At 41.1% G+C, this 17,948-nt stretch overlaps 4 protein-coding genes and 1 long non-coding RNA gene across 6 annotated transcripts; 3 read left to right on the forward strand and 2 right to left on the reverse strand.

The window, feature by feature from the left end:
- Positions 1 to 262: 262 nt before the first annotated feature.
- Positions 263 to 2,436, reverse strand: LOC105185244 (40S ribosomal protein S3a). Its single transcript, XM_011144576.3, has 5 exons — positions 2,174 to 2,436; positions 1,673 to 1,776; positions 1,191 to 1,513; positions 611 to 772; positions 263 to 474 (listed from the first exon to the last, which is right to left on the reverse strand). Exons 1-5 carry the CDS (start codon positions 2,233 to 2,235, stop codon positions 322 to 324), a joined length of 804 nt encoding a protein of 267 aa, XP_011142878.1. The 5' UTR covers positions 2,236 to 2,436; the 3' UTR covers positions 263 to 321.
- Positions 2,437 to 2,792: 356 nt separating this feature from the next.
- Positions 2,793 to 5,750, forward strand: Atac2 (Ada2a-containing complex component 2). Of its 2 annotated transcripts, none has more exons than XM_011144577.3 (7): positions 2,793 to 2,878; positions 3,040 to 3,461; positions 3,553 to 3,701; positions 3,793 to 4,014; positions 4,093 to 4,407; positions 4,482 to 5,006; positions 5,102 to 5,750. In XM_011144577.3, the coding sequence occupies exons 2-7, from the start codon at positions 3,049 to 3,051 to the stop codon at positions 5,455 to 5,457; spliced, it is 1,980 nt and encodes a 659-aa protein (XP_011142879.1). In that variant the 5' UTR covers positions 2,793 to 2,878; positions 3,040 to 3,048; the 3' UTR covers positions 5,458 to 5,750. The 2 variants fall into 2 exon arrangements, with proteins under 2 accessions (XP_011142879.1, XP_011142880.1); XM_011144578.2 differs by lacking the exon at positions 2,793 to 2,878 and adding an exon at positions 2,885 to 2,906.
- A 1,323-nt stretch (positions 5,751 to 7,073) lies between these two features.
- On the forward strand, positions 7,074 to 10,529 carry LOC105185247 (dnaJ protein homolog 1). Its single transcript, XM_011144579.3, has 2 exons — positions 7,074 to 7,272; positions 8,371 to 10,529. The coding sequence occupies exon 2, from the start codon at positions 8,389 to 8,391 to the stop codon at positions 9,442 to 9,444; it is 1,056 nt and encodes a 351-aa protein (XP_011142881.1). The 5' UTR covers positions 7,074 to 7,272; positions 8,371 to 8,388; the 3' UTR covers positions 9,445 to 10,529.
- Positions 10,373 to 17,771, reverse strand: stl (ADAMTS metallopeptidase stall). Its single transcript, XM_011144583.3, has 5 exons — positions 17,128 to 17,771; positions 16,841 to 17,053; positions 14,921 to 15,666; positions 12,623 to 12,990; positions 10,373 to 12,553 (listed from the first exon to the last, which is right to left on the reverse strand). The coding sequence occupies exons 1-5, from the start codon at positions 17,245 to 17,247 to the stop codon at positions 11,763 to 11,765; spliced, it is 2,238 nt and encodes a 745-aa protein (XP_011142885.1). The 5' UTR covers positions 17,248 to 17,771; the 3' UTR covers positions 10,373 to 11,762.
- LOC112590720 (uncharacterized) lies at positions 15,609 to 16,851 on the forward strand. Its single transcript, XR_003114412.1, has 3 exons — positions 15,609 to 15,745; positions 15,981 to 16,175; positions 16,669 to 16,851. It is a non-coding gene; the product is annotated as an uncharacterized LOC112590720 (long non-coding RNA).
- Positions 17,772 to 17,948: the final 177 nt, after the last annotated feature.

Consider the following 17,948-nt stretch of genomic DNA (forward strand, 5'->3'; position numbering starts at 1 on the left):
TTTAAACATTAAAATGCGTATATGTGCGTATATATATCTTATATATCAACTACAATGAGACAATACTATAATAGAAAGAACAAAATATTACAAAAGTATTCTGTATCTATCATACCTACGTCAGTGGAACACAGCAGAATATTAAATGTTCATAATTTATTTTTAGAATGTTTTCGGAGAAATATTCGTTTTTATATATAAATATGTTTCTTTAAAAAACATTTTAATAAATGTATACATAAATAAAATGTGAACAAAGATGTTATTTATACGATAAAAATCCAACTTTATTTTTATGAAAAATTGAAAAATTGTACATTCTTAAACAGATTCTTGTACCGGTGGCTCGTAACCTTCTGGTCTGTCGACTTTGGAACCACTTTCGCCAATCTCCTCACTTTTGTTGCCACCTCCTTCTCCATGTAACTCCAACAATTTGCTAAGTTCAAAACGAGGTTTCTTCAATACCTTCACCTAATAAAATTACAATTTCTTGCAGCTTATTAACGTTCAAAAAGGAAAAAAAAATTATTCACTATTCTCATGTGAAAATATCAGATCATACAACCATGTATTTACATTGAATCACTGAGAAATATAAAATACTCACCTTACGAATGTAAACATCATGCAGAGGATAAATTCCTTGTGATGCTTTTTCAATGTCCTTGGCTGTGGCATCAGGGAGCAACTTACTCACTACACCCTTTAAATCGGTCTTTGTAACATCCTCAGTGATGGTTTCAACCATCTTCTGTCTAATTTTTTTCACCTAAATTCAGTTATATATTATAACACGAGTATAATAAAAAAAATTAAGGTGAAATGATATACAAATAATATTTACAAAACAATCAAATACGTAGAGAAGTAGTAACAAATAAATATATATCACCTAACAATAATTCTAATGTTTTCATGGATATGAATCAGTGTAGCATGAAATTTTACATCTTAAAACAATGTGCAAATAAATTTAAAATATTTAAGAAAATATAAAAAATCTGGAAATAAAAGTTCTTATAAATATTGATTGCATAGAAAGTTTCTTTATCACTATTTACCAGCATACAAATAGTATGATAAATAACTGTACTGATATACATAATTCTCTTGTCATTACATAAAAATTGTAACAAATACAAAAGTGCATGCGATGTACATGATGTATAGTTAAGCAGAGTGTAAACCTGTGCATGTTGAGCATAACAGGTTTTTCTTGTGCTAAGTTGATCCTTATTTGTAAAACCAATGCAGAAGACTCTTAGTAAATAACCATCTGTTGTTTTTACATCAACATTAGCTTCAATTAATGTTTGCCACTTCTTCACCATTGATCGAAGCTTATCTGTAGTTAAATCCATTCCATGGAAATTAGTCAATACATTGCGACCTTGAACATCTTCAGCAATCAGTCTAAATTTGCGGAATGATCTTTCTGCATCTTGGTCACTTTGCAGATCAGCCAGAGATACTTCAAATACTCTGAACTTCAGACCTTCTGAAGCAATCTCTGTCAAGATAAAATTTATATTTACATTATATATACATTATTATATAAATGAAAAGCGTGCAGATACAAGATATATAATAAAGGAATACTAATATAAAAGTTTAATGTAGAAAAAAGATCGAGATTTTTATTATTTATACAAAAGGAAAAATTTCTTACTGGTGCCCTGAGTCCTATTGACCAAAGTTTTGCCAACCTGCCGGTTAGCAAACATAGAAGGTGCCTTTACATCGTACCAGTCTTTTCGTGTAAAAGGATCTACACTGAAATAACATAGCTCTACATGAGATAAAACGTGTAAAATGAAGTATATTTATAATAAAGTAATCATTGAAAGCATCATGAGAAAATCAAACTCACGAACTTACAATATATATTTTGTATTTAAGAAACATTTACGTTATCATGCTTTACCATGTGTAATCTAAGCTGTTAAGTCAGATAATACATCTTTCATATTGACTCAAAGAATGTTAGAATATGTTGGAAGGAAATATTTAAAAGATACTCAATAATTATATTGTTTTATAGTTTTTAATGGCAATATTTTAAAATATATAAAATGCAAAATTAATTAAACAGGATATACATTGGTATCAACGTGCAACGTACCTAACATAACAATATAAGCTAGCTTTAAACACAATCTATTTCACTTACATCTTCTTTTTTACTCCCTTTTTACCTCCTTTCGAAAGGCCTTTATTCTTGCCTACTGCCATTTAAAAATTTAGATTTAGAATCGCAAGTGAAAAGCACTTCAACAGCAGATTCGCAAAACAGGTTGCCACAATACTATTAGGGTCATTAATCACGTTCAGCACAGAGAAAGCTTCTTTGCAGCTATTAAAATTCGTGAATCTGATTGGTGCATACTTTTGCATTCCGCCAAGTTTAAAAGCGTACGCCAATTAGATTTACGAATTTTACAAAAATTGGAGGGCTGCGTTCCGATATTCACTGTCAGTACTGAAAATACATAGTTTATGTCACGTATACTATAGATTTTCAGTGCTGGCAGTGAATATCGAAACGCAACCCAATATAGCTCTTTCTGCACGGAATTTTAGGCGCGTATATCGACTTCCTATATTTCATTGTATACACCCCCACGTATACATATCTTTTTATTAATCAAATTGTAGTCTTCGAAAAATTTAATGTTAATATATTAATACTTTTTATATAAATTAGATTTATACATTTTTCACGGCACGATTTTTCACGGAATAAATGACCTAACACATGTATCAGACTTTTTGTATGAAGTGCAGCGAGTGCAGAAAAAGAGAACGAACTACGAATATAGAAGTATATAGAAGTCTATCGTCTCGATAAGTGCTACAATTTTTTATACTGAACATTGTAAGTTCAAAATTTGCAAAGAATATTGGTAGATATTGTACTCACGCATTTCTTTCAATAGCATAAATGTCATTTATATATTAAAACTAAGAATTATCATATGTTATATCGAAAGTTATGTTGGAAGTTAGGTTAGTTCTCTAATGAATTATATATTTCAGAAAAGGACAATGTCGGAAGTTGAGAAAGAAAACAAAATTGCCGACTCAAGAAAGTCGAAAGAGACTGCAAATATTGATAATTGCAAAATATGTGAGAAAATATGCAACCCTTATGATAAACCAGGATTGCATTGCAGCGGTGGATGCAATAGGAAAATACATATAGAATGTTTAAAAAGAGGCAATGTTCCTACGCCTTTTGTGGGAGATGTTTTCTTTGACCTTACTTGTACTTCTTGCAATCCTCTAGGTGAAGAAACAGTAGTACGCAATAGAATGCCATGGCTCAATGTCATTGTTTTGACTCTCTATAATTTGCGTGAGAAATCAAGTGGTATCAGTAACCGGGGATACTTCCATTGGAAGTCTGACATTAGTACTTTTGTGGACAAAAATTGGGATACTCTGTTTAAAAAGTCTGTGTAAGTGTTTTATTCTTTTATTCTAATTTATGTCACCTATATCTATATATTGTACATATAGTTTTTAAAATCTACATTTAATTTCATCTAGAAAAAAAAGAAAAAATTGGACCGGCACCATTTCTGGCACATTATCTCATTATGGTGGAATATTTTTCAAATCTGGTACTGTCGAATTAGATGAAGCTGGATGGTGGAAATTGTTGGACAATGATCCTCCTGAAATTCTTATTGCCAGAAGTAATACAATTCTAATATATTATACAATATATATTTTACAAAATTTTAATGTATATATATATGTCTGATTATGTATGATCTTTGTTTGCAGACAACAAAGTGATACAAGATAGAAAAAAGAACTCAAGTACAAAAATATTTTGTAAGTCATCTAGTAGTTCTGTTCAGTCAGACTCTAGTATCTCTGTTGGAGAGGATAGCAACTGTGGTGGAGAACTGTTCAAACATCAAAATTCATCTGTGTATTCCCATGCCTATGTTCAACCTACTGAATTATTGTCTGATTTTCTATTTGAAGATGATGAACCAAATGGTGTGTAGAAGCTAGTAGATAGCGGAAGGCAAAATATAAGAAATACACTCATGTTAAGGGAGTTTTGTAATATTGTAGATTTGAATACCGAGGATAACATAATGTTACGCAATGAAAACTGTATACCCTCGATCTCCGACTTAATACGTGATTGTCAATATGAAGATGCCAGTTTCCAATTGACACAATCAACGGACAATTGCGATTGGTTGTGTAACACGAATCCTCCATCGCCAAACGATACTGGCAATGAAAGTAAAACCATACAGGAAGAAGAATACGATGAAGATAGCAATGATAGTCCCGTCTCCATACAAGAACAACCTCCAGCTTCATTGTTCAAAGAAACGCAACACCGCAAGTGGCCTTGGTCCAAGAGATTCTCCGTTATTGGTAATTATTTTTTATTGAATCGCGTATACACGGTATGAAATATGTATAAACATTGTATATGTGTCCATATATAGATACGAAGATACCACACATGACGCGCCAGGAAGAAGCATATTTATTACAAAAAATTAATAAGGCTGATCTCGACAAAGCACCGCCTCATATTAGAAGACTGTATAGAAAATTAGCAGTGCGTAAAACGAAGAGAGAGTACGGCTTACCTCTGTTAGACGTTGATTGTTTCGGATCGAAATCGGGAGTGTCCACGAAACCGTCGAAAAGTAACGACCGAGTATTAGACAGGTTCTTCGTCAACGACCTAGGATGCATTTTTGAGCAAAGGTTACAAGGTTACAGCGAACCTACGACCGTGCATAGTCCGTACACGAATAGACTCTTGAAGCCGTTCATAAGGCGAGATGCTTACTCGCAGCCTTTATGGTTAAGAATCATGGAAGAAGTATGCGCAAAAGCGAACAAAAATAATCCAGAGTGGAAACCGTCATCTAGAGCACCTATCGATTATTCCTATATCAAACCGCAACACATCCCGGCAATCAACAGTCTCTGTAGCCAATTTTTTTGGCCTGGCATAGATTGTAAGTGCATTCAGAGATCTTTTCTTGACACGAATTGCCTGATCGAACAGTCTGATCGTCGACCTCATTCGCAATGTTTTCTCCTCTTGTTTCAGTGACCGAATGTTTGCAGTATCCAGACTTCACCTGCGTCGTATTGTACAAAAAATTAGTCATAGGTTTTGCAGTATTAGTGCCAGAAGTTGGGTACAACGAAGCCTACATCTCATTCATCTTGACACGCCCAGAATGGCGAAAGGCCGGCATCGGCACGTTCATGCTGTATCACTTAATACAGACGTGCATGGGACGAGACGTTACATTACATGTGTCGGCCACAAATCCCGCCTTAATATTGTACCAAAAGTTCAGTTTCAAAGTGGAGGAATTCATTCAAGACTTTTACGACAAGTACATGCCACCAAGTTCACGAGAATGCAGACACGCCTTGTTCTTACGTTTAAACAGATAAAATATAGCTCGTAAGTGATTTATAAATCACTGATGCCTATAAATAACTCTGTTTATTCAATGTACAAAACATTTCTTATGAAACATTCTCTTTGGACTGTAGATTTCTCGCGAGCAGTTTTTAAATTTACAATTTATAATTTTAATTTCATGATAATATTCTAGATAGTCTAGATAGTCTATCCAAGAGAAAAATAAAGTAAACGACATAATTATGTATTATTTGTTCCTCTGAAATTTACTGTTTCAAAAATGATCTGCAGTTGTTACTTAAAAACTATGTGTACAATTTAAAGGAAATATATTTAACATTAATAATTGTAATTGTTGTGGCAAACCTTTAGTGAAATATTAACAGCGACAATAATGTTGATAAAGCAAAACCTAGTGAACAAAATCATTAGATCAACATCTTGAAATGTTAATTTTAAGTGTACCTTTCAAGCATTTTCGCTCAGTATTCCTAAAATTTTTCGAAAGTGTTACGAAATAACATGATATTGATTGTATCAAGCATGTTTCAGAAATAACAGAGTTGAAACTATTTTGTAACAATGTTGATATAATGTTAGAAAAACGTTATTTAATACGCAGTTTAATATCATTGCAAGAACGTGCTGTCAATAATATTTTGTTCACTGGGTACTGTGCAAACAATAATAATAAGGATGATATTGTCTGTATAAGGATGGTTCTGTCTGTATAATATTTCAAATATCCGAGATATAATTAGAACATAGTAAACATATATATATATATGTATATATACTATATATTAGTATATATATACTAATATGTATATATATATATATGTATGTATACATTATGTGTATGTGTGTATATATATATATATATATATATATGTATGTATGTATATATATATATGTATGTATACATTATGTATATATATATATATATACATAATCGCTGGTGATAACTATAGTATTAAAAATTCTTGAGAATTCGCAAGATGATACTTGTGATTTATGGAGTATATTTGTAAAATACGAAAAATTTTTCTTGCTCCAATAATCAATAAATAGCCACAGAATTAACATGACAAAATTACACAGTTAAAAAATAGACTCACGTCGCATTAATCTCAGGGATGTTCATTGATTACTGAAACAAGAACGAACACTGATATCCTGAAAATGCTCTTTTATTGATAAAAATGACTACAAAAATTACTTGTAGCCAACCAGAACACTTGTAAGCTACTTCTAAAGCTTTTTTTATTCATAGAAAAGTCCAGAATACCGGTCAAAATTTTCAGAAAATGTTATAAAATGTGCGACATCAGTCACAAGTGTCACTTATAGATATCTTTTCCTTCAAATATATTTCGCGAATACTTTGTACATGTTTTCTCGCTTCTAAAGTCACCGATCAAGATAACCGCAGTGGGAGATCAGCCTCAATTCGTCATGTTCAATAACTTTGCAACAATTAGTATTACCCCGAGCCGCACGACAGCAGTGCATTGCGCACCGTCGCAAGTTGAAATTTCGCGCCAAGCGCTTCGCCCGGTGACGTCGCGACAGAGAGCGCTGCGGAATTGGCGTCAATCCATTCTCGAAAGTTCCGGAAGTTGCTAGATGGGGCAAGTTCATATATATGGCCTGCGCAGCTCCGCGACACTTCAGTACGCAACGAAAAGTAAGTGGGATTGTTGCGTGTCGCTTGGATTTCTTCGCAATTGTTCTCCACGATACTTCGCGGACGAATCTACGCGAGCTCGATTCTCGGCTACTGTGCACCGAGAGAGTGTCTGCGTGAAACGTAGTGCCCGAGGAGTGATTACGGAATAACGACAGTGAGTAAAATGATATCGTCAGCGACAGCAATGGTCATTAGAACCGAGGAAGACGTCGGGGAAGCCAGAGAGAGAGAGAGAAAGAGAGATATAAGTCGAGTTGACGTGCGCCTTTTAACCTCGCGACCCGACCGTTACGCTCGGCAGTCGAGGCGAGCAGCGATCGCTTCGCGAAAAGCGAAGTGGCCGCGCGCCGCTCTCTCCGTATGTTTTTGCCCCGTTGGTCGCCCATTATCGCGCGACGCGCTCGTTTCGGCCGCGACCCGCGAACAATATAACGACGTTGATGACGACAACGGCGACGACACGACGACGACAACGACACAGGGCTCGGTCGCCGAAGAGTGGGGTATTTATTTTTGCATTGCAGCTTAGGAATCGTACGAACGAGCGAAACATTCGTCGCGTATTCGCGGTCATCATTGCCAGAAATAGATATCAGTGATACGTACGTGGGTGTGTGGGAGCGAGCGAGCGAGCTGCTGGCTTCTCGATGCTTCTCTCCGCTTCTCTCTCTCTCTCTCTCTTCCTCGCTCGCTCGCTCTATCTCTCTCGCTCTCGTTGAGTGGCAGAAAAAAAAATGGCAGAAATTCGCACGGCGACGACGCGATGGATACCCGCGACGCGTCTCTGGCACCGTCGTGACGTGCGGCGCGCGCGACTTCGCACGACCGTAAAAAGCGTACGCGAGCGAGCGAGCGGACTGACGGACGGGAGCATCCGAGAAAACTTATCGCGCTTCTACTCTCGTCTTTCCGCCTGCGTGCGATCGCGAGCACACGCACGCGATTTCATGGCGTGTAAGGGAATATCATGATGAGGGACGAAAGTGTGCAGCGCGTACACTATGTACGAGTGCACGTGATTTATTAGGCGGTCAATTCTCTTTCTCTCTCTCTTTCTCTGTCTCTCCCTCTCCCTCTCCCTCTCCCTCCTCCCTCCTTTTCTGTTCGTTTGGTGCTGTCGACGTGAGTCGAGGTGAATTTAGAGCGTGGTCTCGAGGGAACACGAAATCGCGGACGAGGCTGTGGCGTCACTCTGAGGAAAAGCACGCCGGATATTCCGTCTGATGTTGTCTTGTTTTCTGTTGCTTTTCAGGAAGGAAGGTAAACGGGAATGGGGAAAGATTACTATAAGATACTTGGCATCGCCAAGGGAGCAAGTGACGAGGAAATCAAGAAGGCTTATAGGAAATTAGCCTTGCGTTATCATCCCGACAAGAATAGGAGCGCCGGCGCCGAGGAGAAGTTCAAGGAGATAGCAGAGGCGTACGAGGTACTGTCGGACGCGAAGAAGAGAGAGGTCTACGACAAATTCGGCGAGGAAGGCCTCAAGGGGGGTGCCACGGCCGGTGGGGGTGGTGGAGGCGCCACATATACGTTCCACGGCGATCCCAGGGCGACTTTCGCGCAATTCTTCGGCTCAGCAACCCCGTTCCATAATTTGTTCGAGTTCACTGGCGGCCGGGGATTCGGCTTCCACGATGATGAGATGGACATCGACATGGACCCCTTCGGATTGGGCATGGGGCCGCCTAGGCCGCCTGGTCAAGGTGGTGCTTTCAGGTCGCACTCGTTCAACTTTGCGAGTCCAAACACCGGTAAAGCAGCCGGCAAGGATCGCGCTCAAGATCCGGCGATCGAGCACGACCTGTATATCACCCTGGAGGAGATCCTGCGGGGCTGCACGAAGAAGATGAAGATATGCAGACGGGCGATGCAGCCGGACGGCAGCAGCAAGAAGGAGGACAAACTTCTCACGATCAACGTGAAACCAGGCTGGAAGGCTGGCACGAAGATCACCTTCCAGAAGGAAGGCGATCAGTCTCCGAGGAGGGAGCCAGCTGATATCGTCTTCATCATTCGTGACAAGCCGCATCCGCAGTTCAGGAGAGAAGGCAGTGACATTAGATACACGTGTAAACTGAGCTTGAAGGAAGCTCTGTGCGGTGCTATCGTCGAAGTTCCTACCTTAACCGGCGATAAGATACCCCTGAATCTGACGAGAGACATCGTCAAGCCGAACACAGTCAAGAGGTTCCAAGGACACGGTCTACCCTTCCCCAAGGAACCGTCGCGGAAGGGCGATCTGCTCGTGTCGTTCGACATCAAATTCCCCGACACTCTGTCGCAAAGCGCCAAGGATATACTGTACGACACGCTACCCAATTGAGACCTCGCTTAAGCCAGCAAGTATCGCGGACGAGGGGTATGACATTGTATATCGACACATTCGGACACCTCTAAATCATACCGATCGGCGAGAAGTCTCTCGTGTACGTTCTAGCACACGAAGACGCGGCGGTGAAGCGGAGCGACGCGCAACAATGGCTACTACCATGATGATGACGACGACGAGGAGATGATCATGGGAGTGGAATGGAACGGAAGCGACACATCTCAACATTCTCCGCGCGACACGTTTGGAGAGGCAAAATCAAACGCAGCAATTATTTTTATTTTACTTTCGACGTTTCGTATCAACGTATTACTATTCTTTCTCATTTGACATTCGATCCTGAAACACACACCTTGCCTCTGCTCGAGACGTAACGTTAACGCCGAATCGATATAGACTCCGAGGGCGAATATGTATATTAAATTATGCGATTATATTATAGAGAGAAAAAGAGAGAGAGAGAGAATGTGTATGTGAGCGAACGAGAGAATTTCTGTTGCATTGCTAATTCGTGTGATTGTCGAAGTTTATTTTTTTCCTTTATTATTATATGCATGCGTATGTGTATGTTGCGTGTGTATGTGTTGTTGCGAATGAAGGTGCGCGCGTGTGCTTCTAGGTGCATTTGTATGTGTGCGAGCGAGCGAATGTGTGCTGCGTATGCGCTGTGTGTACGAAGGCTGTAAGATACATGTAAGTGCAATATCGGAAACCTGAAGACGTTTCACTCAGTCGGAATAGATGTAACCCGGCGCATTAAATAAATATATAAAAGAGAGTAGTCATGCCGTAGAGCTGAGTGAACAAGAACCGGAACGGGAACGGAGAAACTCCGAATATTGCTTGGACAGTCGAGTCTTGCAGGTCGTTCTTTTCGTACGTATACGTAAAAATGTCTAACGAAGGAATTCTTGTTTATGTTAAATGTTAAGACAGAAATACTAGCACACGCATAGGCGCGCGATCGTAAACATTCTCGTGCAACGTCGAGCCGCACACGTTCTGTTATGTAACGTGCTCCTAAGTTTAATGGTTGATTAATTATTTGTACGCTAAATAATACGAGGATTATTAAGTTACATGACACAATCACGCAGCCTACTTCTTTCTTTCTTCCACTCTTTGTCGCCCTCGATTCTCCGCCGCAACCCGTTCTCCCGTGTGTACGAATACGAATATAATATCGAGACACACTCTTAAAATAGATGGCGAAGTGGGTTGACGTCATCGCTCTCTCATCCTATCTCCCGAGACACTTTCTCACATGGGGGAGTCGAAGAGGAGAGCACGCGCGTCCGAGCCTACCGAGAAGCTGTGTTATACCCTACCACCTCAGTGTAGGTGTAGTCTAGTAAAAATCTGTCAACTAGTGACTCAACTCTATCGTTTTTTCTATCATGGTAATAATTGGACAATGGCCAGAGTCGCACTCGGCCTTATCTTCTTCGCTGTGTCGTTAATAATTCGCGTTGGCGTGACACGCGACGTAAGAACGACGGGCATTGATCGATCGGAAAATTTCAGTTGACTAACAAGGAAACATGGGGAACTCGGAAATTCCAAAAATTATGGAACTTTGTGTGAAAGTAAAATAGTTTATCCGTAACGCAAAACTATTTTTTGTTCGTGCAGAATTCGAGTCTGAAGGGGTGAGACCACCCTTCGAAAAAAACCTATTTCCATTTTTAGCGTATATCTTTTAAAGTACGAGGCATATGCAAAAATGGTTTATACGAAAGTTGTAATGTACTTAATATTCTTTGCAACTGTGTATTTAAATTTTGCAAAACTGGAGGGGGGGGGGCGGAGGAGTTTCCAAAAATTTTTCAATTTGGCAAATTCCGAATACATAGTTGCAAAGAGTAAATACACTACGACTTTCATATAAACCATTTTTTGCATATGCCTCGTATTTTAAAAGATATACGCTATATAAAAATGAAAATGATTTTTTTCTTCGAAGGGTGGTTTCATCCCCTCAGACTGAAATTCCGCGCGAACAAAAAATAATTTTGCATCGCGGATGAACTACTTTACTTCCACATAAAGTTTCATAATTTCTGGAATTTCCGAGTTCCTTATATTTCCTTGTAAGATAACAAGAATTAACGAGTGAAATCGTAATTACACGTATAACGATCGCCTCGATTGATTGCTTCGACTCGGCCGATTATACGCCGATCAGTAATTGATTTCATTCATCGATTGAATTGCTCGTTTACATGTATGACTGTACCGATTATTTTAGTTAACTAAGATCTTCGTCGATCAACATCCCAACATGGCGGCGCAGCCTGAAGCAACGTCCGTCATCACGCGGCTGCAGGCAGCTCGATGTAATCCTTGTCGATCCACTCGTCCTCGCCGGGCGGGGAGGCGATGCCGCGCGAGATCGAGGTCAACAACGGCAAGCCGTCTGGGCCTGAGGCCAGGTACTTGATGAAGCGGTCGGCGATGCCGAGGCGATTCCAGGCGTTTTGCGGCCCCAGTTCCTCGACCTCCGCGTCGCCCTCGCGCTGGCGGTCTCCCCGCGACTTCTTCCCAAATAGGAAGTCCTCCGGCAAGCAGTGATGCTGACGGCAGAAATAATCCCGGCCTTCCTCGGCGTGGCACCACGTGCCGTCCGGGAAGTACGGGTCGAGGCCGAAGTCATTCAATTCCACGCGTGGCGCGTAGTAAGCGGCGATGTCCTTCCGCCGGCAGAATATGGCGCAGGCCATCCACGGCCTGTCCGGCTCGTGGCCGACCTGCAGTCCCTTCGCCGTGCTGTCCAGCTCAGCCAGTCTGTCGCTGAAGAGGCCGCACTTGAGCGTAGCGAACTCACCGATCGTGCGGCGTTTCTTCTTGCAGAGCCATTCGTCTTTGCACAGCAGCACGTCGTAATGCAATCCTTTACAGGTGGCCATGGTCCTACGACTCCTGTCCTCGCAGGATCGCCGTCTGACACGAGCACCCTTGGACCTCTGCAAGCAGCCGCTGACGCACGGCTGCTCCTTCCAGTCGCTCCAGCTGCCTCTTTGGCCATCCGAGGTGTCCGACGGTGGCTCGAAGACGACCGAGCATTCTCCACCGCGACACTCCCTGTCGGGCGCGCAGTAAGTTCCTGACAAGAAGAGAAAGGAATTGGAAGGCTGGCCGACGGGCAGATCGATCAGTGGAGAAAAGCATGTACCTTCCAACGCCGGCCCTGCGAAGTAGTAGCCGCTCCTGCGGGGAGTCTCGCATTGCAGCGACTGACACGCCTGGTACAACGTCACCACGCTCGCGTCCTTGTCGCGTAGGAGTAACTCGCATTGTCTCTTGGCGGTCCACTCTCTTCCGGGTAGGTCGCGGTAGCGCGCGTGGTCGAGGGACGGCGAGTGCTCCGAGGTGTCCTTTCGAGACGCGTCCAGGAGACAGGCTTTCGTGCGTGGCAGAGCCTCGGCTATCTCGCGACTACAGTCTGACCAGATGGTCTCACCTCGAGTGCCCCTACTAGGAGACATGATGTAGCCGTCCTTGGGACATGCGTTGCCGGTCGAATCGTGATGCATTCCTAAGCTTTCGAACGAACAAATCATTGTATCTGATGATAAGAGTGTGTGTGTGTGTGTGTGTGTGTGTGTGTGTGTGCAGGTATGAGCAGGTCGGCAGGTACGTAATATTCGAGACGAAAATTACTCCGCAGGAACGCGACTTGCGTGTAAGTCGTTCCTCTCTTCTCTTCGCGCAAATCGAGCTTGTACTGCGCGTAAAAGTATCCAGAGGCGAGGTCATATCGAAAATTGACACACTTTTGCGAGAGACATTTCGCGCTGGAATATCTCGTAAAGTATTCTCTTTTTCTCCTTATTTTTTACGTAGAGGTCACCCGAGAAAACTGCGAAGACGCACGCGTGTGTGTGTGTGTGCGCACAAATCGATAGCTTTAACGCTGGAACTGAAGACTTTTTTCCACCAAAACGGCAAAGAGTGACAAATATTTGAACAAATATGCTAGCGCAAGAGAGATATTTATTTACTCTTCTCATCTTGAATTCTTATTCCTTTATCGTTCTATTTATCTTTTTTTAGCTTCATCCAACATCAAACACAATTATCTCTGAACACCAATATAAAACTATAACAATGATATACCGAATATACCGAACGTGTATGTGCTCCGCTGAGGACAATTTCAAAGAAGATTGCTGTACTTTTACAAGTAAATTTTTCTAAATTTACTTCTAGCTTCTTCTAGCTTAAAATATGCGAAAAGTTTGCAGAAAGATTTCTATATCCTTTCTCGCGAAACATCGGGCTGCGTTCCGGTATTCATCGCCAGTACTGAAAACCTATAGTTCATGTTATTTATACAATAGAAATATACAATTTCAGTATTGGCAGAGAATATCGGAACGCAGCCGTGGCAAAAACAGAACAGCTCACCTTTGTACGAAATCTATACGTACAGGAAATACGAAATACTTCGCACGATCGCGATAGTGCTTATACTTAATACTTATTTAACGTTCAAAAGGTCGTCCCTATGTTACTAATATTTTTAGAATTCGTCGTTCACTCTTTGTATACAGATTGATATTTTTTAATCGTCCACACTTTTGCCGAATGAAAAAGATTATATATGATCATATAAAATCATATATAATAATATTTAAAAAAATATGTATATATTTTTAAATATTATTATTTAATATTAATATTATTTTTTATACATATAAATTATATGTATTATTACATGTATAACCTATATGTAAATTTTGTTTCTATATGTGGTATATGACCACATAAAATTATACATGTCCATGATGTATGTACTGAAAAAAAATTGATCGTTAGAGAAGAAAAGAAGACTGTTCCGTTCAATTATATGTTTACATCACAGACTGTCATAAACATAAACGATTACTTTGATTATATTTATATAATAGCATTTTGTTTAGTGTGGATATATATAATTACGTATGTTTATTTATAATCATGTAAGAAAAAAATTCATACATAATCATATATAATTATTTTTTATCGGATACCGTTTTTTCATTATCGTTAGTTTTATCTGAGCATTAACCGAAAACTACCACAGTGACAAATTACCGCTTTGACTTTGACATTGGCCGCGTTCCGATATTCATTGTCGCGATATTCAGTACCGAGAGTCTATAGTATACGTGACACGAACTATAGATCGTCGGTACTGGCAGTGAATATCGGAGCATAGCTATTGTCTCTGCTTTTCTTCGGATAATCAATGCACGACGAATCAATAATGCGCATACGACAAAAAAAAATCTGAACAACTCGCCTAAAATGACATCGAGGCGATGGAAAAATCACCGAGTCACGATCGAAAAGTAGGTTTTTCCTCGTTATTGTGACGTCACCGTGATTTCCTGCTCTACCTGAGTAGTTAGTTAGTATATCGCGCGTTCAGACGATCATTATACTGGTCTGCGTGCGTAGCGATCTTTCGACACGTTGCGCAACTTACTTATGACCGATCTCGTGCGCGGCGATGTAGACGGACGTGAAGCCCGCGGACGGATATGGCTTGCCGAGCTGATCCGTGACCCCCAATTCCGCGATGACGCAGGAGTAACGCGGTATGCAGACTCCACCAACCGTGGCCAATCCCATGGTGGCGCCGTTCCGTCTGCCGTTCTCGATCGCGTAGAGATCCAACCCGGTCACGTAGAGGCCCAGGTCCCAGTGGCGCGGATCAGCATCCTCCGGGGGATTGCGAGCCATCGCGTAATTGCAAAACGAGTCCAACAGACTGCCCCGCTCACCGCCGAAGTGCGGAAGGTCGAACGGCTGCTTCTCGATGATGTCTAGACGTACCAGGGAGACGTCGACGGCCACACCGAGGCTCGAGTGATGGTACAACGCTTGGATACCGTTCACGTATGCCAGTAGCATGTCACGGATCTTCTCATCGTCTTCGTTGAGGAATGGCGAGAACAGACGATACGCGGCCTCGTCGAAGAAGACGGCGAGCTCCAACGTTAATTTGTCCTTCGAAGCTTCTCGTGAGAAGCGGTGACGTTGCTCCAAATCTGGCAGGAGGCTACGCTCGATGGGATATCTCGGCGATCGCTTGACCAAGTGGGGCTCACCGAGGAAGTCGAGCTCTTCTCCTTTTATGCGGGGGTCGTCGACGAGTGACGGTGACGAGACGAAGTCGCTCCGCAACGGTGTGATCTCCAACGTTGCGTTCTCCAGGAAGACGAGCCCGTGCTACCTCCAACAAAAACCTTCGTCCCTTTCTTACATCCTTCTTTACATATATGTGTTGTATCACACAGGTCACTTCAAAGTAAGTAATTTCAAGATTGTAATCTTATGAAATAAAATTTATGTGCGAAGAATGGCAGACGATCTTGGAAATGGAAATGACGTACGCCACAGTTTCATAAAATTACAACGGTATAAAAATACAATCGTTCTATTTTATCTGAAAACCTGAAGTTACTTGTTATACAAATCAAGATTGCGGGAAACAATACACAATAAGAGTGATTCACAGCGAATCGCAAGATATTTTCTTGAAGTTGCAGTGTTGTAAATTATCTTATTTACGGAGAGGAATCCAGTAAGAGTACGATATATTCTACCGCATCACAGGGAATATATTCCTAAAAGCATAGATAAGATAACGACGACAATCAAATGTCAGCAATATGCCGGCAGATTGGCGACAAAATGGCAGGTTCACTTAATCAAGGGCAGGTTGTTCCAACTCCTTAGTAAATTAATTGATAACTAAATCATATGTGTCTGTCTTTGTCTAAATTGAAGGAAAAACAAAGATAAACATAAGATTTAACTGCCAACTTACAAAGGTGTTACTTAACTTACAAGTTAACTTATAAAGAGCCGGTTGTTCCAACTTCTTGGTAAGCTAACTGATAGTTAAGTCATAATGAGAGTTAAATCATATGTTTGTCTTTGTTTTGCCTTCAACTTAGACAAAGACAGACATAGGATTTAACTATCAGTTAACTTACCGAGAAGTTGAAGGAACAACCGGTGCCAAGAAGTTGGAACAACCGGCTCCAAGAAAAAGAGCAATCTCTGAGGGCCGGTTGTTCCAACTTCTTGGTAAGTTAACTGATACTTAAATCATACGTTTATCTTGGTTTTTCCTTCAATTTAAACGAAGACGGACATATGATTTAACTATCAGTTAACTTACCAAGAAGTTGAAACAATCTGCCCTCACACTATTATTCTGCACAGGTACAAGGAAACTATTTGGAAGAACTTCCAGTCGGAATCGTCCGATTATTTCGAATTACTTCTACCGCGTTTTATAGGAAAAACGGGATAATTCCGATCGGCAAACGAACTCCACAAGGAACGTTGCTCCAGGCTGAAGAAACCAAACTTAGCGAGTGATACTATTACTGACCAGTCCGCGTTCTTGACAGAGACTCACAGCCGCGGAGCCGACGTGATCGCTGTGAAGATAATAGCAGGGATCCGGCATGTTCAACAACGACAACTCCTCCATCACGCCTTTTACGTTGTGCTTCCAAACCTGGAAATCGGGCGCCACGATTTTGTCGTTCCTGCGTAGGGTCAGCTGGATCAACTGGCCGAAGACTTTGAAGGTGAACGGAATCTGGTGGATCAAATGGCATACGATTAGTCACGTGTAATATTTGGATCTGGACAATAAAAATAAATAACTCATACCTCCAGTGCGCCTCTCAAATCCCATACCGGCAGCAGGATCACCTGCGTGTCTCGTGTATTACGTGCGTACGCCTCGTTCAGTAAAACTGTCAACAGCAGTCTCAGTACGATGGAGGACATGCTCACTGCACAGCGTGTGTGCGCACGTATGTGTGCGTGCGTGTGTGTGTGTGTGTATGTTTCAAGTTCAAGTACTTGAAAGAGTTATAATATTAACGTCTCTCTTTATATATTTAAATACATATACACATACGTTTATAAAACCCGCATGTTCGTAATCGTTTCGGAAATTTGTGTACAAAATGCATGCTGGCACCTGTATGTTTCAAGACACCCGGATTACGGTGTTATCAACATCTACGTTCTCTCGTACATACTTCCTCTCCGCGCTACGTATTTTTGTCTTATTTCTTCTTTTTCTCTTTTTCTTTTTCGATTTTGAGCCGTGATCTCAGTTTCGTCTACATATCGCAACCACGCGACGGCGGTGTAATAACTTCGGAAAAGACCGACGGTAATATCATCGCTGATATGTGTAATATGTAGCGATAACAATACGTAGTTGACTTTAATTGACAACAATTCTCGAATTCTTAGGTCCTAAGATTAAGATCGGTATCAAATCTGTCGTTTTATTGTACGTTGATGCGACTCGCGTACCTCGCACAATGTTTTGCCTCGGTAAAAAGAGGTAGCGACGATTATGCATGGGGAGCCACAGAACGGCTCGCGCTCGTTTCATTTACATTCCTTTTTTTCCTTATCGGGAAAATACCGCTATAGAAAAAACTGCTAGATGCGGGAAGGTGGAAATAATAGAG

Source organism: Harpegnathos saltator, unplaced genomic scaffold (genome assembly GCF_003227715.2).
Source record: "Harpegnathos saltator strain DR-91 unplaced genomic scaffold, Hsal_v8.6 scaffold139, whole genome shotgun sequence".
NCBI classification, from domain to species: domain Eukaryota; kingdom Metazoa; phylum Arthropoda; class Insecta; order Hymenoptera; family Formicidae; genus Harpegnathos; species Harpegnathos saltator.